The 27,096-nt window shown below is 37.2% G+C and overlaps 1 protein-coding gene across 6 annotated transcripts in view; it reads right to left on the bottom strand.

Moving 5' to 3' along the window:
- Nucleotides 1-770: 770 nt before the first annotated feature.
- Nucleotides 771-27,096, bottom strand: part of Fgd4 (FYVE, RhoGEF and PH domain containing 4) — a 216,761-nt gene continuing 190,435 nt past the window's right edge. For all 6 annotated transcript variants that reach the window (XM_074083096.1, XM_074083100.1, XM_020167950.2 and 3 more), the window contains 7 exons: nucleotides 26,347-26,519; nucleotides 22,604-22,634; nucleotides 22,313-22,405; nucleotides 21,861-21,986; nucleotides 17,029-17,169; nucleotides 7,394-7,534; nucleotides 771-6,127 (listed from right to left, as the gene is read on the bottom strand). In XM_074083096.1, the coding sequence (XP_073939197.1) occupies nucleotides 5,870-6,127; nucleotides 7,394-7,534; nucleotides 17,029-17,169; nucleotides 21,861-21,986; nucleotides 22,313-22,405; nucleotides 22,604-22,634; nucleotides 26,347-26,519 (963 nt within the window). In that variant the 3' untranslated portion in view covers nucleotides 771-5,869. The remainder of the gene's footprint in view (nucleotides 6,128-7,393; nucleotides 7,535-17,028; nucleotides 17,170-21,860; nucleotides 21,987-22,312; nucleotides 22,406-22,603; nucleotides 22,635-26,346; nucleotides 26,520-27,096) is intronic.

The raw sequence follows: 27,096 nt of genomic DNA, 5'->3' as shown, positions 1-27,096 counted from the left end.
CACCACTCACCTGCCGAGCCACAGCTGTATTTTAACAAGATGCCCATGTGATTCTGTACACTGGGTTGAGAAGCCCTGACTTCTGCCACACTGGCCTCTTTACCACCTCATCCTCCTCCCTCTCCCTAAAACAAAGAGCCCAGACAAGCCAGTTGTCTTAAAAAAGCTAATATACTTCTAAAGAGGATTATCTCTGGAAACACTTTATTTTGAATCATACTGAAAGTCTCTTGATATGTCTTTTTTATTTTTATTTTTTAATCTAAAGCCAATAAAGTAACTGGGGACTGGGGAGGAGCCCAGTGGCAAAGTGTGAAATATGTTGTGAAAAACAATTTGTTCATAGCCACGAAGTGATTTGTTCCTTGTTTCTTGGAGTGACCATAGAAGTTTATTACAGTGTCAGATGACTAGTAATATCAGCAGTAAGACTTAAACTGCTCCTTGACTTTTATTTCAATGCATGTTTCGCTACATAAAGACTATAGAATGTGGACAACTACCATTAAGTATGCAGTAAAGCAGTCACTATTTTACTGGTTCCTAGAAACCTAGACAGGGAGAAGTCACTGTCTCTGTATTTGGGAAACCTTGGCTCTATTATAAGCTTTGTTCTTGAAAGACTTTTACAGGTTTTTTGGGTGTGTGTGGTGGGGGTGTGGGGAGGGGAGAACTAGCAACTTTTTGGCTTTTTTTCTGAGTAGAAAATGGAATTCACTGTGAATTGAACATACATAATCCTAGCCGAAATAACATCTAACACTTTAGAATTGATTTAAGGATGTGTTTATTTACAAGATACAAATGTTTAATATTTAATAGGAATTAAAGTGCTTAATTTTACAATGTTTCCAATTATCTGCCTTTATGACCAAATATACATATGTTACACAATATATACACTATCTGCAAGTATTTTACATTCATACAGCTGGAAAAGAAAAAAAACTGTTGTGAATACCTTTTCACATTAGAACCAACCATAAAATTCTGACACACCCTTTCAAACAGCCAACAAATCAAAAGAAAATCAAGATAATACTTATTTTTAAGTATCAGTCAATTGTCACTCACAAGAGGAAATGCTAGTCTGGTTTTATATACAAATATGATTGTTTTGCTAATGAAGACCCCCATGATACATTCCAATATCTACACACTGTGTAACATACAATGCAATTCTGTTATCATAATGGTCCACACAGACTATTGTTTGTTTTCAAATCTATGTCTCACTTTTATATATTTAGTATTCACTTATTAAAATATACTAGGATTTCTTGATTTAATTTTTCACTAAATCTACCACACTGAATTTTAGGAAAAGGGATGACCCTCATGTAACTCTCAGTAACCCTGACAAGGAAATATCTTGAGAAGCCATGTGCTATTTCATCTCATTCAGAAGCCAGAAGGCCATGAATGAGTTAGAGGGGTGTTTTTCCTCAATAAGCAGTGCAGAAAATGGTCTAGAGAATGAAATTATTATTTTTTTAAAACCTAAAGGAAAAAAAGTAACAACGTACAATAGTCTACAATTTAGAGGCCAAGGTCAAAGCCTGGGTGCAATTGATCACATCAGCATGCAAGTACATACACTTAAAATTTAAAATTTATATTCTTTGTGCAATTTAGTATTTTTTCCCCTAAATACATTGCTCTGATCTGGAGACTAGCAGTTTTTCTATCTACTTCTATCTCTTCATTCTTGGCTATTTTAGTTTCTAATCTCATTCCTTTCTACTCTACTGGTAAAGAAAGCAGGTACCTTCATATGACTGAACATGATTAAAGGGCATGTGAGGATGAATTATACATTAAAAATCCATGTAAATAATTTATGTTAAAATACTTAAGTTAAAAAATTTCTATAAAAATTTTATTCCTGTGGAGAGGACTGAAAAATCAACAATTTTTACATATGTACATACACATATAAATTCACAGAAAGGAATTTTTTAAAGTAGACCTAGTGGTCTCTTTCTATAATACTCATATTTGCTAAATCTAGAGAAGCTATTGTAGACAGCAGTATGAAAATAAACGGTAGTCTGGTTCTAATAAAGCTGGATAAGAATTGAAGTAACATGATCCACTGTACATGTCCGTACAGTCCTAAGAACAGGAAATGGCTAGCCGCAATTCTTACAGTAATACATTCCTGAAGAGTACAACAGTTAAGAAGGAAACATTGAGACATTCCTGCCTTTCAAAGTTTAGTTTATAAACACCATGTGCTTATCTCAGACCCACTAACATGAACATTGTGTGATGTAGGAAATTTTAGTTAATTTTCTATTCTGCATTATAGCAAGGATACTTGCAAAAAAAAAAAAAAAAAAAAAAAAAAGACCTTTGTTCCCTAGAAATTTATTTGCTCCTGTTAGTGCCAGTTCCTCAGGATATAAATAGTATGGAAAGATCATGATTAGAGCTGTATCACTGATAATATGCTGAGAATAACTTAAGACTTTGGATATAAACAAATGAGGTCTAAAATTTGAAGGGGAAAAAAATCCCTACCTTGTCTCCACAAAGTAGAAATTAGAAAAACCAAAACAGAATCATGAACTTCCAGAAGTATTTTTAAGAAAAGGTTTTTAGAAGGCTTCAATGAATGTTTAATAACCTTGCAGTACCATGACGTTTATGGTTTCTTTATACATTTATGACTAGTACAAGTATTCTGTTAAAAAAAATCCACAGGGTACATATAAAAGGTTAGTTAAAGTTTGGTAATTTTTAAAACTGGGGTAGGTCACGCAGTAAAGATAAGTATACCAGCCTATATGTGAAATTCAATCTCACAAAAAATAAAATGTAACTTGATAAAATGGTGTAGATGTGGTGGTTTCATTATCCATACCTTTGTGAAAATAAAAATGTTTTTGATGGTATCTGCATCCAAGGAATGATGTCCTTGTGGGTGGGGGCCTTCATATTAAACTTCCAGTATAAAACCACACCTGGGGAGTTTTATTGCTTGCATACATGATAGCACTATTACAGAAGTGGCTGGTGGTATTTTTCATTATTGAGCCCCACTTAAAACATTGAGATAAAAGTCTGCACCACATCTCACAGTTTACTTCCCAAATGGTACACTTTCAACAAGAGTGAAATTTAAACTTAAAAACTTAGAATGTTTCTAATGAATAGCAGTATTATCACAGAAGTATTTTTTTTTTTCTAAGTTTGAAGGAAGGACACTTTAAAGGAAAGATGACTTTGCAAAGCAATTGGCCATATTTTTAGGTTCAATTTGTCATTACAGCTCAGGTGTCTCAGGCAGTAAAAAACACTGATTATTCTTATAACCAACTGCTCTTTTGGGTCTTCTGATTTAACTGGATGTTTAATAAGTGGCTAAGAGCATTCCTTTACTTTTCTCTAAGTAAATGTAGTAGGGAATTGTTAATAAGAGAGAAAGGAGGGCTGGGGTGTGGCTCAAGTGGTGAAGAGCCTGCCTTGCAAGTACGGACTCCTGAGTTCAAACTCCAGGACCAAGAAAGAAGAAAGAGAGAGAGAAAGGGGTAAGGCTGCTTCACTGCTTCTCTGCTGTGCTTGGTTCAAGAATGTGGGGTAAAAGATGAGGATGGTTACTGGATAACCAGAGATCTTCTTCTAGTAGTAAAACTTCTCATTAAAAATAATTAAAGCTAGTGAATGGTAAGAGCATGGTAATATCTTTTTATGAGCATTCTTCCAATAATCTAAGTTAAACAACATTGATGGTGTCCATGTTACTTCTATTCCAGAACTTAATGGTAGTGAAAGTATAGTCTTCTTGCTGTTTAAGTAGTTCTCAAAAAAATAATGTGACACAGATCTTCTGACACACAGATCCATTGTTCTCTCATTTACAAATGTCACCTTCCTCTGATAATCATGCTATATTTTTATTGCTTCTCATTTCTTGATATTAAGAAAATCCAAGTATCATCTATAGCCACAGTGAAGAATGTAAAATTTCTTTTAGCTTGGCCCTGACTTAATAGGGCACAAGAAGCAACCTTTTCTTTTTGTGGCTCAAGTAGTTGATTTAATGTTAATGATCACATCTGGTATTCCATTCATGGAGAAAGGGAATAATTATGTCAGCCCTAACTGGTTCACTTGCACCTTTGGAGGAAAATAAAAATAGGGCAACAAGGGCTGAATGAATGTGTAGCAGTCTCCAATTTTGAGTAGATCTATTCTGCACTTAAGGTGCAGTCCTGAAAGACTGAGGACAGTGGGGTCATTGTGGATTTCTAGCAAACTGATACATTAAAAAGGAACAAATTCAGGGTATGACAGTGTAAAAGAAAAAAAATCTAATTTGAGAAAAGGATTAAGTTAAATAGTCAACTTGGCATGAGATTTTAATCACAAATACAATATAATGAAGTGCAGCCTTCATGACAAGGAATCACAATTTATCATTAAAATTCCACAGAGGATAAAAGGGTAAAAATAGTTCATATTTTCTTTAATTATCTTTACTCCTAAAAGGCTGTTATTAAAATATTTTTTTCTCAAAACTGTTTTTCCCACTCTCTTCTCTGGTGAGGTGGTTAAGCATAAACTTCCTTTATTAACTATCTTCCAATTCCTGCCCCCAAACAAAGGTTATCATGAGTGAATTTTCATATTTGATAAAGGAATAGGCTCACACAGTTATCTTAAATGTTTGTTAAATATAGTCCTTATTTAACCATGCATAACAGCCTTATGAAAAAAAGGAAAACATTACAATAAATGCAATTTCCACATGTTTTGTGTAAGGTCAGGTGTCTTATACAGTTCAAGTTTTGGTAAAATCTTTATACATGCTGATGCTAACTACTGCAACAATTCCATTATTGTAAAAGGTAAAATAACCCGTATGACTTTGACCAGTGACCAAAATGCACTTTAATTTCAGAATAAAGACTGAAATATTAACTAAACCTCGTATTATAAATAGGTATTAATAGCACCTTCTAAGAGAGGCACTGTTTTAAATAGGCACAGAACAAAAAAATAGTACTCTAAAAATACTGTTGGAATTCACTATATTCCATGCCACATAAATTACTGCCTTTTCTTATTATAAAAATATCAATATCCTTAGGTGCCCATCAGTTAAACATAAATCACTAAAAACATTTCTGAAGTTCAGAACACTGCTCAATTCCAAGATAAGACATGCTTTATATTTAAAAATAAATTAGAGATGAATGTGAACCTAAAGCTGAAAAGCATGTATAGTATATATATTCATTTTTAATACTATGTACAGATAATTACTATATACTTTAGATATTGTATTCTTAGCAGTATTTCTACAAAAACAAGTATTATCTTTTCTTAATAAGTCAAAGTCTGAACACCAAAAATTTGTCCTTTTACTTTTCTTTTAAACGAACATATATGTCATTTATGCAGCTTGAGATTTGTAAACTAAATGAATTAGTACAATACCCTAAACTGTCCCTGTATTTTTCACCATGGATCTATTTTGGCAACATGGAGGTATATCTTTCAAACTGTTACAAGTCTTACATGTGAAAAAGACACTGGAGGATTTCTTAAATGAAAGTGACCATTCTATCCTAGTAATGATACAATCAATTGACACCATTTCCTTTAAGACAAAAGTACATATTCAAGGAATAGCTCATAAAAAAATGCTTCATTTTTCACATTATTTCAAAACATTATCAGGAGAATGGCTCTGCACATTAATTTTACTAAGAGTTCACCAACAAAGGAAAATAGTCCCCAAAGATGCATTTATGAGCCTCTGTTTTTCAACATAAAGTGCTAAGAGATGAGGAAGGAGAGCTGGGAATGTCTTGAACTGTATGTTTTGCTGAGACCCCCACACTGTGGCTGGTCCTGCAGTTCAGCATTCTGATTTTTTCTTAGGTTCAGGATGATCGTCCAAGGTGGCTAGGTGCTCATCTGGACCATCTGGTGTCTCACCTGTAACAGCTAAAAAGATGATTTTCAGCCACTTCTGTTTCAATTCCTCACTATCTGCAGCAAAGCTGTGCACAGACTTGGACTGGGTCAGTTTGAAGCTGTGTGGCAGGTCCGCACTCCTCGGCATGTCATCCACAATGTAGCCCAAGAGTGGAATGGTAGCCTGGGCTCTGACGTCCTAAGCAAAACACATTGTACAGAGAGAGTTACTTGTGGCCTTGTCCCTACAAAACCTTTCTTCCTACCACTGTCCCAAGTGAGTAGTCCCAGTGGCTGTCCACGTGGCCAGTGACAATAGTTGAACAAATCAGTGGATGACAGCTGACACCCAAATCAGCTAGGCCAGACAGATGTCACACCTCCTTGCTGGGAGGACCTCATTCAAAGGCCATGCAGCCCACCATGGCTGCATGGAAAACAATAATAGCCACCTCTCCAGGTGCCAGTCGCTACCCAGAAAGCAGAGATCAGGAGGATCGCAGTTCGAAGCTGGCCAGGGTAAATAGTTTTCAAGACTCTATCTTGAAAAAAAAACCCATCACAAAAAAAAGGGGCTGGTGGAGTGGCTCTGGTGTAGGTCTTGAGTTCAAGCCCCAGTACCGCAAACACACACAAAAAATAATAGCTATCTTATTATTTAAAGTGAGAGGGCATTAATGAGGCTTAATAATACATTTTATTTGGTGGTTCATTCCATCATCAACTTATTTATGGACAGGAAAAGAGTTAAGGAAAAACAGCAAAGAATAAAATACATACCTATCTTGGCATTTTTAGTTTATTTCTAAACTAAAATAATTTAACTAGTCCTTAATGTAGATACAGGGTAAAATACAACAACACACTTAAGTTTTTGTATTTTCAAGGTGAATGCATGATTGGTTTATGTACTGTTTATCTGAATTTTAAGCATAACACAATCTGGTGCTGGCTCTCACTATAAGCTAAACCTGCATATTGGTCATCTCAGGTATGCACACATACAGTTCACAAAAAGTTGTTAGTGAATATTATTAATCCAAGATTGACATAACTTCCCCCTTCCTCTCAAACTGCTTTCTTTTTAGGCACCCGTGCTTTAAGCATAAAAACCGATCAAAGCTTTTCCTAATGTCTCCTGTCATTAGAAAGGCTTCTTTCTACTTTTGCTTTTCCCTCTGCTTCATCATCTTCTCACGTTCCTTCCTAACTCAACTTACCTTTCCTCAACTCCATTACACAAAGATGTGAAGGGGACCAATGACCAATGAGTAAAAAAGCAACTATAAAATGAATCAATCAGCTTAAACAACAAACTTAGTTTTAGTTATCCATTATTTTTCAATTTTAATGAGACACAGTGACACTGACTGAGTTCTTTTGTTTTACAAAGGATCAATGGAAGGGTTCTGCGTTCACTGTCCCTGATGGCACCTGTCACTTCCAGTAGATGTGGTTTAGTTACCTGGGGAGCACCATACATGTACAGCACAAGGGGATCTTGCTTGGGGATCACACACCAAGCTTTCTGCCAAGGTTTTGACTTCTCCATGTACTGAAGAAAGCTGCACACCACGCTGTTTCCAGATACTTCTGCTGATTCTATCTAAAAAACACAACAGAGAAAAAAGAATAAACACAACAAACTAGAAGAGAATCCCTTCAACTTACAGGAGATATTTACATGAAATGTCTCCTGGGGTTGTCAAAAAAAGATTTATTTGCAATTACTGTTTTAAACTCTATCATAACATGGGAAAATAGTTAAGTCAACTTTAACTATTTGTATTATGAAACGTTGATTTTAAACAATAAACATTTACTGAGTGCTCACTATGTGTGCCCTTATCTTTACTTGCTGCACATATTTTTTCACTGAATCCTCACACCAGTACTGAGAAGTTAGTACTTTCATTATTGCTGAAGGTCAGAGTTTTTAAATAGCTTTCCAAAGAACACACATTTAGGAATTCACATGCTAGAATTTGAGCCCCATCATTCTGAATCAAGATTTGAACTTTTAACCATAATGCTTCAAGAATGTAGTAATGTAATAGCAAAAAGGCCAAAACCAACCAGTAATCATCATTCTAGTACTTGAGATAATTAAAAACTTTTTTCATTGTAAGAAATTTTTGAAAAGCATTTACAGTTCTCTGCCTTGCCTCCTAATGTATTAATCACTGACTAAAAGGAAACAGACCCATGTAACTAAATGACCTTTATACACATTTTACTAGTTTGCTTCTCTTCCTATCTCTGAAACCTTTAGGGTAGTGTTTACTCTGTTTTGTTCCTAGGACACACGGACATAAGAGAAGTAAGTGTGCACATGCACATATGTTAAGTGTATACTGGAGACTTACTTTGCACCAACTAACTTTTCTGTAAGAGGTCAGAGAGAAAATATTCTTTGCAGGTCAAGAGGCCAAACCAAGGATGTCATGTGGGTACTTAGATGAAGTAAACAAATTTCCACACATTTTTTATGAAAAATAGAAAATATTATTTAGCAGGGTTTTTTTTTTTGGTAATATGGACCTACTAATAAGAATGGAATTCCTTGGGAGGAAGATAACATTTTCTTCTTAAAGTGCTATCTTGCAAACTGTTTTGTTACCAGCCATAAATGAGCACAGAAAGTTAAAGAGTGAGCATTAAGAAACTTGCACAGCAGTCAGGTGCAGCGGCTCATCCTATAATGCTAGCTATGTGGGAGGTGGAGGATCAGGAAGATTGTGATTCAAGCTAGCTCAGGCATAAAGTTGTTAAGACCCCATCTCAACCAATGGCTGCTTACAGTGGTGCACACCCATCATCCCAACTATGTGAGAAAGCACAAACAAGGAGAATTATGGTCCAGGATGGCCAGGGAATAAAGTGACTCTATTAAAAAAATAACTAAATCAAAAAGGGCTGGGGCATGGCTCAAGTGGTAGAGCACCTGCCTAGCAAGCACAAAGTCCTAGGTTCAACACCACATACCACCAGAAAAATAAAAGGAAAAAAGAGAAAACTTGCCTAGCAATCTTACTTTGAAATGATGCCAACTGTATGACTATGGATTTTCATTGATCTGTGATACATAGTTTGGGAATATAACTAACGTGTAATCACAGGTAGTCTGAGAAGCATTGGGCAAATGACAGCCTGCAAGTCAAGTCAACTGCAGCCTACCACCTATGTTTTGTCTGTCCCATGAGCTAAGAATAGTTTTTACAGATGAACGTTTATAATCAGTTTGATGATAGGGGACACTAACTTTGGACTCTAAGTGAATGTCACCCTCCTTCAAAGAATTCCATTCTTTTTAGTAAATCCATATTATCAAAACCTACATACTAAATATTATGTTTTTAGATTTTTTTTATCCTACCAATGACTAAACAGTTGAAAGGATAAAAACAAATTTCCAAATATATTGCATTAAACACATTGAATTTTGTCACACAAAATTTTGAAGAAATTAATTTCTTCTCTTCCTAAAAGTACCTGGGTAATAGCCTTGATTGGCTTCCCGGTCAGCACAGAACATTTTCTTTGACACTTTTATAGGAAAGTTGACTGCTATTCTTGAGCACATATACTAGTTGGCATAAAATAGTCTTATTTTTAAAACACATTATCTGACTCATTGAATCGGACCCATTTCATCATCGCTGCTATTAAAGTCTTGAGGCTGAGGCCTGGGAGCCAATAAAGAATATGTCTTCCCACCTTTTCTGCCGGAGAAAGACCTACCTTGGCCTGCCATACAAGTAACATCTATATCCCAGGAGAACTCAGTATTAGACCTTCAGCTTGTAGGCCTGTATTTTCACCTTAAGTGGATCTTGAAGTTTAAGATAATTTTTCAGTTAATAGAGATGACATTTGTACATTTACTTGTAAGCAGTTATTGATTCATTAGAAATCTGTTTTAGGTGGTATTGGGGTTTGAACTCAGGGCCTCTACCTCTTGAGCCACTTCTCCAGCTCTTTTTTGTGTTGGGTATTTTCAATATCGGGTCTCTGAAACTATTTGCCTAGGCTGGCTTTGAATGGGGGATCCTCCTGATCTCTCCCTCCTGAGTAGCAAGGATTATAGGCATAGTGCCAGCTACATTAGAAATTTTTTTTTTTAAACTAAGTATATGTCTGACTTTGAATACAAAGAATTTTGATCCTATCTCCATGCTACCTTTAACTTATTGCCACAAAGACCTTATTATATAAATTATCTCTTATTTGTCAGTATCTTTGGATGTGAAACCCACTTCAGATACAAGCTACATTAGTGTTTCCAGGCATGGGAGGGGGACTCTGAAACATGAAAGCTATTTCACCAATAATGAAATTATGAACTTACCGTTACTGGTCATTAAATTACCATAATAAAGTGGCTGTTTTAATGCAATAAGTTGAGTTTTTCATGTAATAAAATAGTACACTAATATAAATTTGAAAAATTTTCATGCAGTGGTTTTCAAAGTCAATAATGATGAAATCTAAAGAAAAGCTATCCTATAAAGAAAATATACTATAGTTTGGACATTAGAATTAATACTCTAATATTTGGCTATGGATACCAACCCCAAAACCACTATCCCACCTCTCTTTTTTATTTATTTTTATTATGATATATTTGTTGTTTAGGGGGATCCATTTGACATTTCCAAGTATCCTTACACTGTAAATTGGTTAGATCATTCCCTACCATCTCCTCCCCCACTTAAAGCAATTGCAAGAGGTTTCATTGTTCTATTTAGTATATGTATATGAAACCCATCAACCATATTCCCTCACCTTCATCTCCTCTATTTCCCCCCACTCCACCGACACACAGTACCTGTCTTTCCTTATCATAATCCTGTTACAGTCTTGTTTTTCCTTATTTATTCCAAAGTCAATGTTCAAAGGGGTTTCTTGATGTATCCCCACAGTGAGCACACTTTACTTTGGTCTGTTCAATCCCTTTATCCCACCTTTCTCTAAAAGTCAGCAAGATATTGTTACCTCAATTGTTAAATATGAAGATAAATTAAGAGAACTCTGTTAGTTGTTTAAAAATCTAAAAGATATCCAAGAGAATTCCAAGATGGTGGCTAGAGGTAGGAAGCAGAAAGCGACCCTCCTATAGTGAAATCTTGGAGAGACACTGGAGACACACTTTGCAGGCATAATCACCGAGAAAAGGCATAACTTTGACCCCTCCACATCTCCAGCCAGCGCAGAGAATCTCCACTTCACGTTAAATGGAGAACCGAGGAGGGCCCCGGGGCCGCCAGTGGCCGGCGCCCATACGGCTTGGGAAGACGCGGACCAGCTTACTGTCGATTAGTACACTAACACTCCCTGTTTATACCTTTGAAACTCTCTTGTCTGATACCTTGTTCTGCTTTCTCCCTCTTGTCTGTATATTTGTTTTCCCCTTTTCTTTAACTTCTTGCTTTCCATCTCAGCTCACTCTTCCATTCTCAATATTACCATTGTTATTATTACAAGCTAGAAAATACTTAATTGCACATAGTACAGGGACAGTAACAACACCAAAGACGATGGGAAGACAGAAAAAACAGGGAAACCAGTTTACCCACAGCAAAAAATTAGTACAGGAACCAGAGGGGAATGAAGAAAACAGATACTTAGATCCAGACTCCAACAAAATGAAGATAAACTATGCCAAAGGACCCAATGAAGCCCACAAGAATAATTTAAAAGAAGACATACTACAAGTGCTCAATGAGAATTTTATAGAGATGATACAGGATAGGGTCAACCAAAATGTACAGGAGACACTCAAGAAATTCCAAGACAATAAAAATAGAGAATTTGAAAAAGCAAAAGAGAAATAAAGGAAACCATAGAAGCACTGTATAAACACCAAAGTGAAAGAGGGAACACAATGAATAAATGGATAAATGAACTCAGGACAAAAATAGACAACAATAAAGAAGAAAACAGCCAGGATATGGAAAACCTCAGAAAAAAGAACGAAACAGAACTGCAAAACAAAACGGAAGGCCAATCCAGCAGAATAGAACAAACAGAAGACAGAATCTCAGAACTTGAAGATGAAATGGTAATTAAAGGAAAAACTGAAGAACTACTAATTAAACAACTCAAGACCTGTGAAAAGAAAATGCAAGAACTCACTGACTCCATCAAAAGACCAAACTTGAGAATCATGGGCATCGAAGAAGGAGAAGAGGTGCAAGCGAAGGGAATGCGTAATATATTCAACAAAATAATAACGGAAAATTTCCCAAATCTAGAGAAAGATATTCCCATACAAATGCAAGAGGCCTCCAGGACACCAAACAGACCAGATCAAAATAGAACTACACCACGACATATCATCATTAAAACAACAAGTTCAGAAACTAAGGAAAGAATATTGAAGGCTGTAAGAGAGAAAAAACAAGTAACATACAAAGGTAAACCCATCAAAATCACAGCAGACTTCTCAACAGAAACATTAAAAGCAAGAAGAGCGTGGGGTGAGATCTTCCGGGCACTGAATGAAAATAACTTCAACCCCAGGATACTCTACCCAGCAAAGCTATCATTCAAAATAGATGGAGCAATAAAAGTCTTCCATGATATGTGACCACAAAGCCACCATTACAAAAGATTCTGCAAGGGATCCTGCACACAGAAAGTGACACCCAACTTAACCATGAAAAGGCAGGCAGCACCAAACCACAGGATAAGAAAAAGCAAGACAGTAGAGAGTAACATCAAGTTAGGTACACACAATCAAACCTTCAAACAACTAAGATAACTAAATGGCAGGAATCACCACATACCTATCAGTACTAACACTTAATGTTAATGGACTTAATTCACCCATCAAAAGACACCGTTTGACAAAATGGATTAAAAAAGAAGATCCAACAATTTGTTGCTTACAGGAGACTCATCTCACCGACAGAAATAAGCATATGCTTAGGATGAAAGGCTGGAAGAAGATTTACCAAGCCAATGGCCCCCGAAAACAAGCAGGAGCAGCAATACTTATCTCTGACAAAGTAGACTTCAAACCTACATTGATCAAACGAGATAAAGAAGGACATTCCATACTAATAAAAGGGGAAATAGACCAAAAGGAAATAATAATCATCAATCTGTACGCACCCAATATCAACGCACCCAATTTCATCAAACATACCCTGAAAGACCTAAAAGCATATATAAACACCAACACAGAGGTTGTGGGAGACTTTAACACTCCATTATCATCAATAGATAGGTCATCCAAACAAAAACTCAATAAAGAAATCCAAGATCTAAAATATGCAATAGATCAAGTGGACCTAGTAGATGTCTACAGAACAGTTCATCCAACCTCTACACAATATACATTCTTCTCAGCAGCCCATGGAACCTTCTCCAAAATAGATCATATCCTAGGGCACAAAGCAAGCCTCAGCAAATATAAGAAAATAGAAATAATACCATGCATACTATCTGACCACAATGCAGTAAAAGTAGAACTCAACAACAAAAGTAAAGACAAAAAACATGCAAACAGCTGGAAACTAAATAACTCATTACTTAATGAAGAATGGATCATCGATGCAATAAAAGAGGACATTAAAAAGTTCCTGGAAGTCAATGAAAACGAAAACACAACCTACCGGAACCTATGGGACACAGCTAAGGCAGTCTTGAGAGGAAAGTTTATAGCCATGAGTGCATATATTAAAAAGATTGAAAGATCCCAAATCAATGACCTAATGATACATCTCAAACTCCTAGAAAAACAAGAACAAGCAAATCCCAAAACAAATAGAAGGAGAGAAATAATAAAAATAAGAGCTGAAATCAACGAAATAGAAACCAAAAAAACCATACAAAGAATTAATGAAACAAAAAGTTGGTTCTTTGAAAAAATAAACAAGATCGATAGACCCCTGGCAAACCTGACTAAAATGAGGAGAGAAAAAACCCAAATTAGTAGAATTAGGAATGCAAAAGGGGAGATAACAACAAACACCATGGAAGTCCAGGAAATCATCAGAGACTACTTTGAGAACCTATATGCAAATAAATTTGAAAATCTTAAAGAAATGGACAGATTTCTAGATACATATGATCATCCAAAACTGAACCAAGAGGAAATTAATCACCTGAATAGACCTATAACACAAAATGAAATTGAAGCAGCAATCAAGAGTCTCCCCAAAAAGAAAAGTCCAGCACCTGATGGATTCTCTGCTGAATTCTATCAGACCTTTAAAGAAGAACTGATACCAACCCTCCTTAAACTGTTCCATGAAATAGAAAGGGAAGGAAAACTGCCAAACACATTTTATGAAGCCAGTATTACACTTATCCCAAACCAGGCAAAGACACCTCCAAAAAGGAGAACTATAGGCCAATCTCCTTAATGAACATTGACCCAAAAATCCTCAACAAAATAATGGCAAATCGAATTCAGCAACACATCAAAAAGATTATTCACCATGACCAGGTAGGCTTCATCCCAGGGATGCAGGGGTGGTTCAACATACGAAAATCAATAAACGTAATAAACCACATTAAGAGAAGCAAAGACAAAAACCACTTGATCATCTCAATAGATGCAGAAAAAGCCTTTGATAAGATCCAACATCATTTCATGATAAAAGCTCTAAGAAAACTAGGAATAGAAGGAAAGTTCCTCAACATTATAAAAGCTATATATGACAAACCTACAGCCAGCATTATACTTAACGGAGAAAAATTAAAACCATTCCCTCTAAAATCAGGAACCAGACAAGGATGCCCACTATCTCCACTCCTATTCAACATAGTACTGGAATTCCTAGCCAGAGCAATTAGGCAAGAAGAAGGAATAAAAGGAATACAAATAGGTAAAGAAACTGTCAAAATATCCCTATTTGCAGACGACATGATCCTATACCTTAAAGACCCAAAAAACTCTACTCAGAAGCTTCTAGACATCATCAATAGCTATAGCAAGGTAGCAGGATATAAAATCAACATAGAAAAATCATTAGCATTTCTATACACTAACAATGAGCAAACTGAAAAAGAATGTATGGAAACAATTCCATTTACAATAGCCTCAAAAAAAATCAAATACCTAGGTGTAAACCTAACAAAAGATGTGAAAGACCTCTACAAGGAAAACTATACACTTCTGAAGAAAGAGATTGAGGAAGACTATAGAAAGTGGAGAGATCTCCCATGCTCATGGATTGGTAGAATCAACATAGTAAAAATGTCGATACTCCCCAAAGTAATCTACATGTTTAATGCAATTCCCATCTAAATTCCAATGACATTCATTAAAGAGATTGAAAAATCTACTGTGAAATTTATATGGAAACACAAGAGGCCACGAATAGCCAAGGCAATACTCAGTCAAAAGAACAAGTCACAATACCTGACTTCAAACTATATTACAAAGCAATAACAATAATAAAAACAGCATGGTACTGGCACAAAAACAGACATGAAGACCAGTGGAACAGAATAGAGGATCCAGATATGAAGCCACACAACTATGAGCAACTTATCTTTGACAAAGGAGCTAAAAATATACGATGGAGAACTAGCAGCCTCTTCAACAAAAACTGCTGGGAAAACTGGTTAGCAGTCTGCAAAAAACTGAAACTAGATCCATGTATATCACCCTATACCAAGATTAACTCAAAATGGATCAAGGATCTTAATATCAGACCCCAAACTCTTAAGTTGATACAAGAAAGAGTAGGAAATACTCTGGAGTTAGTAGGTATAGGTAAGAACTTTCTCAATGAAACCCCAGCAGCACAGCAACTAAGAGATAGCATAGATAAATGGGACCTCATAAAACTAAAAAGCTTCTGTTCATCAAAAGAAATGGTCTCTAAACTGAAGAGAACACCCACAGAGTGGGAGAAAATATTTGCCAATTATACATCAGACAAAGGACTGATAACCAGAATATACAGGGAACTTAAAAAACTAAATTCTCCCAAAACTAATGAACCAATAAAGAAATGGGCATGTGAACTAAACAGAACTTTCTCAAAAGAAGAAATTCAAATGGTCAGAAAACACATGAAAAAATGCTCACCATCTCTAGCAATAAAGGAAATGCAAATTAAAACCACACTAAGATTCCACCTCACCCCTGTTAGAGTAGCCATCATCAGCAACACCACCAACAACAGGTGTTGGCGAGGATGCGGGGAAAAAGGAACCCTCTTACACTGTTGGTGGGAATGTAGACTAGTACAACCACTCTGGAAAAAAATTTGGAGGCTACTTAAAAAGCTGGACATCAATCTACCATTTGATCCAGCAATACCACTCTTGGGGATATACCCAAAAGACTGTTACTCCAGAGGCACCTGCACATCCATGTTTATTGCGGCACTATTCACAATAGCCAAGTTATGGAAACAGCCAAGACGCCCCAGCACTGATGAATGGATTAAGAAAATGTGGTATCTATACACAATGGAATTTTATGCAGCCATGAAGAAGAACGAAATGTTATCATTCGCTGGTAAATGGATGGAATTGGAGAACATCATTCTGAGTGAGGTTAGCCTGGCCCAAAAGACCAAAAATCGTATGTTCTCCCTCATATGTGGACATTAGATCAAGGGCAAACACAACAAGGGGATTGGACTATGAGCACATGATAAAAGCCAGAGCACACAAGGGAGGGGTGAGGATAGGTAAGACACCTAAAAAACTAGCTAGCATTTGTTGCCCTTAACGCAGAGAAACTAAAGCAGATACCTTAAAAGCAACTGAGGCCAATAGGAAAAGGGGACCAGGTACTAGAGAAAAGGTTAGATCAAAAAGAATTAACCTAGAAGGTAACACACACTCACAGGAAATCAATGTGAGTCAATGCCCTGTATAGCTATCCTTATCTCAACCAGCAAAACCCCTTGTTCCTTCCTATTATTGCTTATACTCTCTCTACAACAAAATTAGAGATAAGGGCAAAATAGTTTCTGCTGGGTATTGGGGGGGGGAGCGGGAGGGGGTGGGGTGGGTGGTAAGGGAGGGGGTGGGGGCAGGGGGGAGAAATGAACCAAGCCTTGTATGCACATATGAATAATAAAAGAAAAATGAAAAAAAAAAAGATATCCAATATTTAATATTTCATACCTCTAAAATTCCTTTCCTTTTCTTTTCTTCACTGTCTGTGAATCCACTTATTATTTGATAACAGTCTTTACAAACTTTGTTCAATTTTCCACCATCATACTCAAGTTGAGCTTTGTAGTCAGAACACTTCCAACAAACCACCTTGAATTGAAAAAACAAGGGTAATAAAGAGTGAATAATCATATTTAAACGACAATAAGGTTTAAGCAATTATCAATTACAATTAAAAATGAATGAGAAAAAGTTAAGTATTAAAGGCAGATTTTTATTAGACTGAGAGCATGCCAAAAAACATTAGGAGTATATATGAAGGTATTGTAACACTGTTTTTGACGGGCTCTGCCCATTCTTCTCTTCCTCTCCATTATAAAACACAAAATATTCTGAAAAGCTTGGTCCAGACCCTTAGTCTTTATACTTCTGAATCATTTATCAGTATCTGCTTAAACCTAACTCCTGATATTCCTTGACCTGGGTGCTTTCATTGGCCTGCCCCACTCCATTCCATCCTGTCTATTATAGGAAATGGCACAGTGATGGCAAGAAGGAAACACAGGAGTCATTCCCAACACCCACCTACCTCCTTCACTCCATAGATGTACACTATTAAGTTTTGCCGATTTTACCTCCTATATATTTCTTCAATCTGTCTGTTTTTCTAGATCTTCCTTATAACCACTGGAGTCTAAGCTAGCGGCACCCTTGTTCAGACTTTTTATAGCTGCTTAACTGGTCCTTACAGCATCCTTACTGTCTTCTAAGCTTCTACTCTTATACCCTACAACAAACTACTTTCTAAACAGTGGCCAGATGCTCTCTTAAAATGTGAATCTGATATGTTCCTCTCTCTTGAAAATCCTTCAATCTTTGCTTCCTTTCTTCTTGTTAGTCATGGCCTACAAAGTTCTGTGTAACTGGCCTCTCTTTGTTCCCTAAGTCTTCAGTCCCCAAAGTGCCACCATTGCCTTCTCTCCTCTTCTGCTTCACTGAGTTAATAGCTGCTCATCTTTTGGATGTTGACTTAAATTTCACATCCTTAAGGAAGACTCCTCCATCTTTCAGAATAGAACATGACTCTTAGCACTCTGCTACTAAAATTCCCTACATTTTTGTTCTTAGCATGGATTACAGATTTTAATTACATACTTGTATAATTACTTGATTGTCTCCTTTCATGAAAAATGGCCAAGGGCTAAGGGTATAGTAGGGCAAGTGCTTAGCATGCATGAAGACTTGTGTTCAATTCCTAGCTCCCATTCTCCCTCCCCCCAAAAAGAAGCCTGGTTTTCTCATAATTGCAATGTAAGTACTTTGGGGAACAAGTAGACATCCTAATAATCTACCTGCAAACATTTTTGATGGTTCACCAAAGGCAAGTATGTCAATACCAAAAGTCATCTCAAGCAAATTTAATGACAGATTTTAAATGTCTTACTCTGAGAAAGATGCTTGCTATCAATTTAATTTTGATTACAAAACTGTCTCCCTGAGTCTTTACAAAAGAGGAAGAATAAATTTGCAGTGTAAATGAAAATAAGCTACAAGAATTAACAATGTTAATTATTGCAACTAGGCATATGAATAACAAATGATTAGGTCATGACACCATAATGACTACAATTACCATACTAGTATTATGTGTCTACACATTCTTCTTTTTTTCTGGGGGAATGAGGGGGGGGACTGGGGTTTGAACTCAGGGCTTCACGCTGTGCTTTACTACTTGAGCCAGACCTCCAGCTTTACTCATCATTCTTAAGGAAGGATGTAATTCTCAACTTTCTTACACGCCCCTCCAAAGACTGCTATTACCTCTCTGTAGCTTCACATAGTGCTTTGTTCCTCTCCACTCTTTTCATAAGAAACTCAGTTCAATGTGACCAAACCATGCTCAAATTATGTTTATGTATAATATCATTACACCTAGATTATTAAATTACAATCAGAAACACATTTTTGATAAGAACCTTAAAATTTTGTAAATAACCAAGGAACATGAAGAAACTCAGAAAAAATAAGTAAAATTCATAAAATGAAATAGCCATTATTAAACATGTTTTGATTTGATTCCATTCTTGTGGCAGACTAGATACTCAACTGTTAAGTCTTTTGCTATAATACAACTAGACCCTATACACAAATATAATTTCAATGCTTCACTTTTTTACATTAAAGATAATTCTACAAAGCACAAGAAACAAAGCCCAATGAATAAACAAAAGAAAAAAAGGAGCTGAAAGTGTAATGCTAAGTAAATAGAGCAAACTCAAAGTTTATATTTAGAGAAAGTCCTGAGGCCTCAAGGACACAGGAGATGTGAACCTAAGATTCAGTCATAATGCTAAAACATTTGAAAGGAGGATAATGAAGTATCAGTCAAATACAAGCTCCCATTGGAAGAGATGAAATACACTAGAAACAAGCCACTGTGAACTAGAATTAGTAGAAACAACCACCAACAGACTTTTATTTATCAAAGTTTCTTCAGATATGGGTGTTGCTAGATACAAATTCTAAAATTTTATAGGAAATATTTGAAAAAATAGAGTGGCAAACAACAAGAACTACCAAAAAGGACAGATAGGGCTGGGAGCATGGCTCAAGTGGTAGCCATCAAAACAAAACAAAAAGGAAAGGTACATTTAGAAGGGAAAAAAAAATATCCAAAGAATGAATAAAAGAGCAGATTAGCCACAACTGAGAATGAACAAACTAGTAGAGATTAATAAAATACATTTTAATGGCACATGATCACTACTTCAGTCACCCATAACCTTAATGTTGAGAGCAATTCTTAGCTACTCCTTGTCTTTCTCAATTCCACAACCAATTCCCATTTATAGTTAGTCAAATCTAAGCATCTTATCATGGGATATCTAGCTCTCAACTACCTGGCCTCTACCAACCTTTCTAGCCCAGCTCTTGCTAGTTCCAACCTTGCAGTGTTTACCCTAATACCAGGCAGTTTGTATCTGCCAACATATCATGGGCAACCTCAACAAGCTTGCTGCCATCTTGTCGGCTGCCATGTCACAAAGAGAAACACATGGAGCCATGGGTTGGTTGCCCATCCTTACCTCAGAGACCAGCAGCATTAATTCCATTGTGCCTCAGTTTCCAGGAGAAGGCCCAGTTTCTCTAGTTATTTTCTCATCCTCACTCCTGCACATAATGTATCTCCCATTTCCCCTTTCTCCCTCAAAACATTTCCTTTGGGACTTCTGGAACTCTCCTTCTAGGATCAAACTCTATTCCCAAGTGGAGACTTTTTTCTCTCACCTCATGTTCTATCCCTTCTGAGAGCCTCAGGGCTGAAAGGTGGGATTTGTATCCTTGGTTCTTGCTTTCAAACACCCATAGCACCTTTGAGACCCATCACTGGATCTACCCACCTGCTCTACTGAGCTACTATCTCTTTCCAATCTACCCCACCCTCATTCACTCAGGAATTCACAGCTAATGGATCATAGTCCACCACTCTACTACAATGCCTAGTGACCTCAGCATTCTCAGGTCCCATCTACCTCAACTATCTGTTTTCATGGTTATCCATTAGACTGTGTCACCACCAGAGACTGACCCACACCTGGCAAGCCAACTTCAAACATCCCATTCTTTCATGTTTCTAACTCCTCATATTTCTCATTACTTGTCCGCAGCTTTCTACTACCATGCAGCTCTGAAATGACAGAAGTCCTGCTGTCCACCGGCCCCACCACTTTCTATTAACTGCTAGCCCACCCTCCCAGCTCTCTGTTTCTATCATCTAGTCCAAACTTCCCTTTCTCAGTATTAACTCTCTGATACAGATGCCTCCAACTCTCTCCCCAAAGTTTTTCTCATTATTCTTACTCTGGATGAAGCCTGCCATCTACTTCTCTGACTTTTAGAGAAAAAGCATTGCCATTGGATTTTAAGTGTCCCTTAAAATCTGTAATTGGAGACTTCTAAGAGGCATCCAGTTTACCTGTGTTTCTTTGGTAGACTTGCTTTTCTCTGTCCAAATAAAGCTATTTTATACTTAGTCCTCTTTCATGAATCTCCCTATTTCCTCCTTTCTTCCAATTTCACTTTCAGCTGACTCTGCCTTATTCTTTAATGAAAATATAATAGTGAACTTAAGCTACCTCATTTCTCACCATCAAAAATAACAACAAACTAGTGGCAAAACCCTGCTCAGCCCATCTATCTCCTTTTGCACCCATCTTTTCCCCTCTGTTATAATGGAAGACATTCTCTTCTCCCCACCAAAAGCCAGAACTTGCACCTGTACCATGGCTTCCAGCTCTTCTTGCTTTCTCAAGATGTCAACTCCTTTGGTCGTTATCTCTCTAACCACTTCTATGCCACACTTCCCCACATGACTTGTGGCAATCTCATGGAAGGATAAGCTCTGCTCCAGCAGGGCCTTTAGCACAGACTCTCATAGTCAGTCTCCCTCTCTCTGATAAGCTCATTCTCATCTTCAGGCAACCATGTAAATACCAACCCCTTACACAGGTCTTCTTTCTTCTAATTAAAATTGATTCCAAAGCTTCTTCCATTGCTACTACTCTTCATTTTACTTTTCCTGATTACTTTCTTATTCGATTCAAAGTAATTTGTAATTCTTATCTATTTTCTTCATTACAGTGTAAGTACCATAAAGCCAGGGATAATTTTATTTATCTTTTCTTTTTCTCCCTGGGCCAGCACAATGCTTTGCACACAACTGGCACCAAAATAGGTTTACTGATCAAGTGATTAATACATTTTTTGCCTTTTTCAAGTTGGTAATTTTATATCACTTACATAATTACTAGCAACCTTATTGACCAGGAAATCTCACTTACGTGTCCACATGCTCGACAATGATGCCTTCTCCGTGTCAATGCATTGAAAGATTCTTTGCATTTCATACACATTGTCACTTCATTATCTCGGATCCATCTTGGGGCTCTTTTTCCTAGTTCAGCAGTCTAAAAAGGAAAGTAAGATTTAATTTTAATAGAAAAAATTGTAATTCCCTTTTATTACTTTTTTAGGTGCTTCTAACAGCACTGTTCAAACCATGTAGTGAAACTCAAAATCTAGGAAAAGAAATAAAAATCTCAAAGAGATCTAAGGAGTATGAAGAGGTACTTTCTATTTTACTTTGTAACCATTTAAGAAGGGATGAGATTCTGTCTAAACAGCCATTTCTGGGATTGCAAAGGGAAAAGGCTGGCTAATAAAATGATTGGACAGATGTTTTGCAAACAACAAAGAGGTAAGAGCTTAGAGTTAAGAACTTAATTCAACTTACAGAAACCTCAGAATGAATGTCATTATCCTTTGCAATTGCATTTCTGAAGGTTTCATGCCTTTGATGAAAAGCATCAATAGTCTCTTGAAGGGCCTAAAATATAAATGAAATTCAAAGCACACATTAGAGTATCACATGCAAATTAAGGAAAATACTTTACTAAATGTCTATGATGGGAATCATCTTTAAAACTGAATGAAGTTCTGATGACTATATTAAACAAACAATAATATGTGTATGTTTGTGTACTAACAGAGAGGTACCAAAAATGAAAACAGAAGTCGGGCTTACCTTGATCCATTCTTCTTTGTCTTGCTCAGAACTAAAACAAAACAAATTAAAGTGAATGCAGAGAACATTAATGAATTACACCTGGTGAATAAAACTATGCTTTAATGTTGTTCCAACTTCCTAGAAAAATCAGGAAGGCCCTGGAAGGAATTACAATAAATGTTAAACAGACTCTGGCAACTGAACACATAAATTCTTCTGAAAACAAAGTATCAAACTACTACCATTGGTACCCACAAATTTGCATGGGGAGAGTGATATTTAGCTTACTGAGCACAGAACAGTGAATCTTCCACTTTTCCAAAATACATGAAAGCTAGTAAAGGCTACTCCTCACAGCCCATCTCAGAAAAGATTACAATTGTTCTTATAATCTTACAACTATATTCAAAAGACCATAGGAAGCTATTTAACATTTCCTTTGATAAACAATTTTAATTTCCCCTCCCTCTCTTTTTGCTTTTTGGCAGTACTGAGATTTCATTTCAGGCCCTTGTGCTTGGTAAGCAAGCATGCTACCACTTGAGCCACCCCCATATCCAGTCCTTTTGGCTTTTAGGTTGTTTTTCAGATAGGATCTTGCTTTTTGCATTGGCTGGCCTGGGACTATGATCCTCCTGCCTATGCCTCCTGAGTAACTGGGATGACAGGCATGCACCACCATGCCAATCTTTTGAGATGGGATCTCACTAACTTTTTGGCTGAGCTGTCCTAGAGGCCTGATCCTCCTTATCTCCACCTCCAGAGTAGCTCAGATTACAAATGTGAACCACTTTACCTGGCTTTTTATTTCTTCTCTTTTGCAGGCAGCTTACATAGCTGATTGTAGTCATATAATGTATTTGAAGAATCTCCTTTAGTGGACTCTAAATTGACTACGACCTCTAAACTTAGGAACTTTGAAGAACTCTAGGCCAAATGCCACATGCCTCATTCCAACAGGTACAAAACATGCATGAGACTAGCCAGGGTTTGTTCCTGTGACAGACACCATCTGTCTTTCCAGTGTTTATTTTTATTGAGCACCATGATGTGCCAGGAATGCTGGTGGAACATAAAATCTTGTCACATGGAAATTCTGCTTATTACCACCTTAGGGGTCTCAATCTTGCCCCTAAAAAACAAAAAAACTCCCTGCTGCTTTTGCAGCACTGCTCCACTGCTGCTTTTGCAGCTCTGGAGGCTCAGTTATTTGGAAGCTGCCTTTTAAATACAGACAAAGAAACTTGACAAGACTTCAGTGCCTTTTGCCTTAGTTTTCTTTTTTCTTTAAGTCATGGAAGGTTTTTTCACTCTTATTTAACTTACTATTACTAGATTTTAAATTGCCATTTACAAATAGAAAATCACCGTCTAAACACTATTACATGAAGCAATATTTTATTATTTTTCTCTTTTTTCTCATTTTTAAATGGTACATGAAAAGATAAAATTTGCACATATTAATGGGGTACCATGTAATGTTTTGATACTACATGTGTGTATACACACACACACACACAGACGCTCGGCAATGTGGGGATTGAACCTAGGCCCTTGAACACGTTTGGCAAGGACTCTACCACTGAGATACAACCCCAGCCCTTGTTTCTGTGAAATAGGGTATCAATATGTAGATCAGACTGGCCTCAACTGAGATCTTCCTACGTCTACCTCTCAAGCGTTGGGATTACAAGGGCGCACCATCCCACACAGCTTATGCTATATGTTTTTGAACAGAGAAGAGGAAGCACAAATTTAAGAGGTCAGACTTGATGTTGACTCATACCTTAGCAAGAAAAAGGGACCCATTTTTTTCCCCCTAGTTTGGCTTCCGAAGCAAATTCTCTAAACACCTCCAAATATACACTCAATTTTTGTGTAATCCTGATGCTCTGACTTTCTTGAAACTTCAATATTTATCTCCATTTTTGAGAGCCACTATAGATCAGATGGAAAGTAATTACTTAATTCAGATTTTCAGTATCACTATATAATCATAAACATAACTAGCAATGAGATTAGGGAATAAGAAGTTTAAGGAAGGAAGCACAATCATGTTTCTAATGCTCACTGGAATGTTCTCATTAAGAAACGCCTTGCTAATGAAGGGCTGAAGTCTCCATTCAGGCAAATGAAGAGATCTTAGAAACAACTTAGAAATATCTCTCTGACTGTTACAAAAACAGCTCCTGGGTTTGCATACTTGGAAGTGTGCTCAGATTTCAGAGCCGGCAACACCGTCATTCTTCTACAATGACTTCTATGATGACCACAGCTATTGATAAGTGCTCCCTGTTGCCAGCACCAGTACCTCAGTGAGTCACACTGACTCACATCAGAGTCCTCAGCACAGCACCAGGCATCCTTCCCTTGGCTTCTGAGTGGCCAGGACCCAAATACCACCATGAGGTAGGATAACCATGACATTCAAAAGCAAGTCCTCCATCTCTTAAACTCCAGTTTGAAATGCTACCCACTATCTTCAGAGTAGTCCCCTGACTGCTTCCTAGGTAAGGTAATGGGGAGTTCAATATATATTCTTTGTGGGAAATCAAAGAACTGGCTGTTTATTAAAACTTTCCCATTTTGTCATACCTTTCATAACTGTAATCTCACCAACTCACAGATTCCCTAGGTCTGGATTCCTGGTAAAATGATTTGTTCTTCTCTAGTCTCTCTCTCTCTTTTTGATTATTAAAGAAAATTTATCAGAAATGTTAGTTTAGTATTTGGTTTTTAACCAACATTTTTTGACAGTACTGGGGTTTGAACTTACAACCTCATGCTTGCTAGGTAGGTGCTCTACCACTTAAGCCACTTTGTCAGCCCTAAGCCCTTGACTAAGTACAAATAATCCAGGATAAATTCATCTGAGCAATCATGTCTACATGCTATTGTGCAAAGGAATGGGAGCACTCTCTGCTTCTCCATGGGTTCTTGGGTGCTGACATTGTTAGCACTGGGATTAGTACTTTACACGCAGATCTGTAGCTGCAGGAGGGTCCACACTTTTACCATGTTAGCCCTTTGTAGGCTAGATGGATGACTGTCTTCTAGAGCAGATTATTTCTAAACCTAACAACACTTGATCTTCCAGTGGTCCATGCATGAAGGTAGCTAGTTGTGACCTATAGTGGTCACACCCTTACATTCACCATATTTATGCCAAGGAACATTAGCCCAGATTGTCAACCCTTCCTCTTCCACTCACTAAGGCATACAAGAAGAACCATATTCCAGAAATCCTGACTGTCAAAGGCCACCCGAGCCCCAAGTACCCTTCATGTATCCTACAGCTGTGGCAAGAGAATCATATCTTGATCACACTCTGAACATTTCTCTTTCAAGGTGCTCCTTAGTCCGAAGAATGCAGAGTCTCTGAAGGATTCACAGTTTAGTATGGAATAAGCATCAAATAAATATTTGTGGACCAAAAAGGAGGAATGGAAGGAGGAAAAATTAGGAACAAATGTTTTCCTCCAAGTCTCAATATTCTAACTGGATTGCAGCACCCTCAACCTGTGAGTGTCTTGCCATTCTTAAGAGCTGAAGGACTGAATGCTTACTGTTTGCATGGCACTGGGGAGGAATCAGAGGAAGACATGGTGTCTGTTCATCAAGAACTCCCAGTTCTCCATTTATATTCAACCAGATTGCCAGAGATCTGGGCCATTCATGGAAAAAAAACCTCTCAGAACATTCTGACCTACAATTTATTCTGATGTTTTCCAGAAAGCTGTGGTAGGAAGGGTTTTTCTCACCTGGCCTGCAGTTCCAGTGTTCGCTCTTTCCCAGATACCTGGAAAGTATGTGGGTATTCTTCATTTTGAGTCTCCACAATTTTCATCCCTTCAATGCCAACCCTGGTCCGAACTGTAAATTTTGAGCCCACCAAGCTGAATCTGGGCACACAGTATAGCAACATGTTGTTGAACTGCAAGGAGGCAGAACACATATCAATAAACAGGAAAATAAAGGAAAGGAAAACTGGCCAGTATTGATAGAAGCCCTGGACAGAAATTCCACACAATTTTTTTGGGAAAATATGTTGCTTTGTTTTTTTGAGACAGGGTCTCACCATGCAGCCCAGGCTGGCCTCAAACTCATGATCCTCTTGCCTCAGCCTCTAGGGTATTGGAACTGTAAGCATGCACCACACCATGCCTGGCTCCTTTGTGTGTGTGTGTGTGTGTGTGTGTGTGTGTGTGTGTGTGTGTGTGTGTGTGTGTGTGTGAAGTGTGGTGCTGGACTCAGGGCCTTGTACATACTAAGCAAGCACTATACTACTGAACTATATCCCAGCCCCAAACTGAAGTTCTTTGAAAGTTGAAGCCCTCAATACACCAGAATTTCTGGTGTATTATTGTGCCTTAGAGGACAAATCTACAATAGCTGTTAGAAGAAAAGACAAATTACTATCATTTATTGTTATTATTATTATTATTGGTGGGACTGGGGTTTGAACTCAGGGCTTCATGCTTGCAAAGCAGGTGCTCTGCTGCTTGAGCCAC

This window comes from Castor canadensis, chromosome 8 (genome assembly GCF_047511655.1).
Source record: "Castor canadensis chromosome 8, mCasCan1.hap1v2, whole genome shotgun sequence".
Classification (NCBI taxonomy): Eukaryota; Metazoa; Chordata; class Mammalia; order Rodentia; family Castoridae; genus Castor; species Castor canadensis.
Note: the sequence above shows the minus strand (reverse complement) of the source record. Positions and strands in the feature narration are given on the sequence as shown.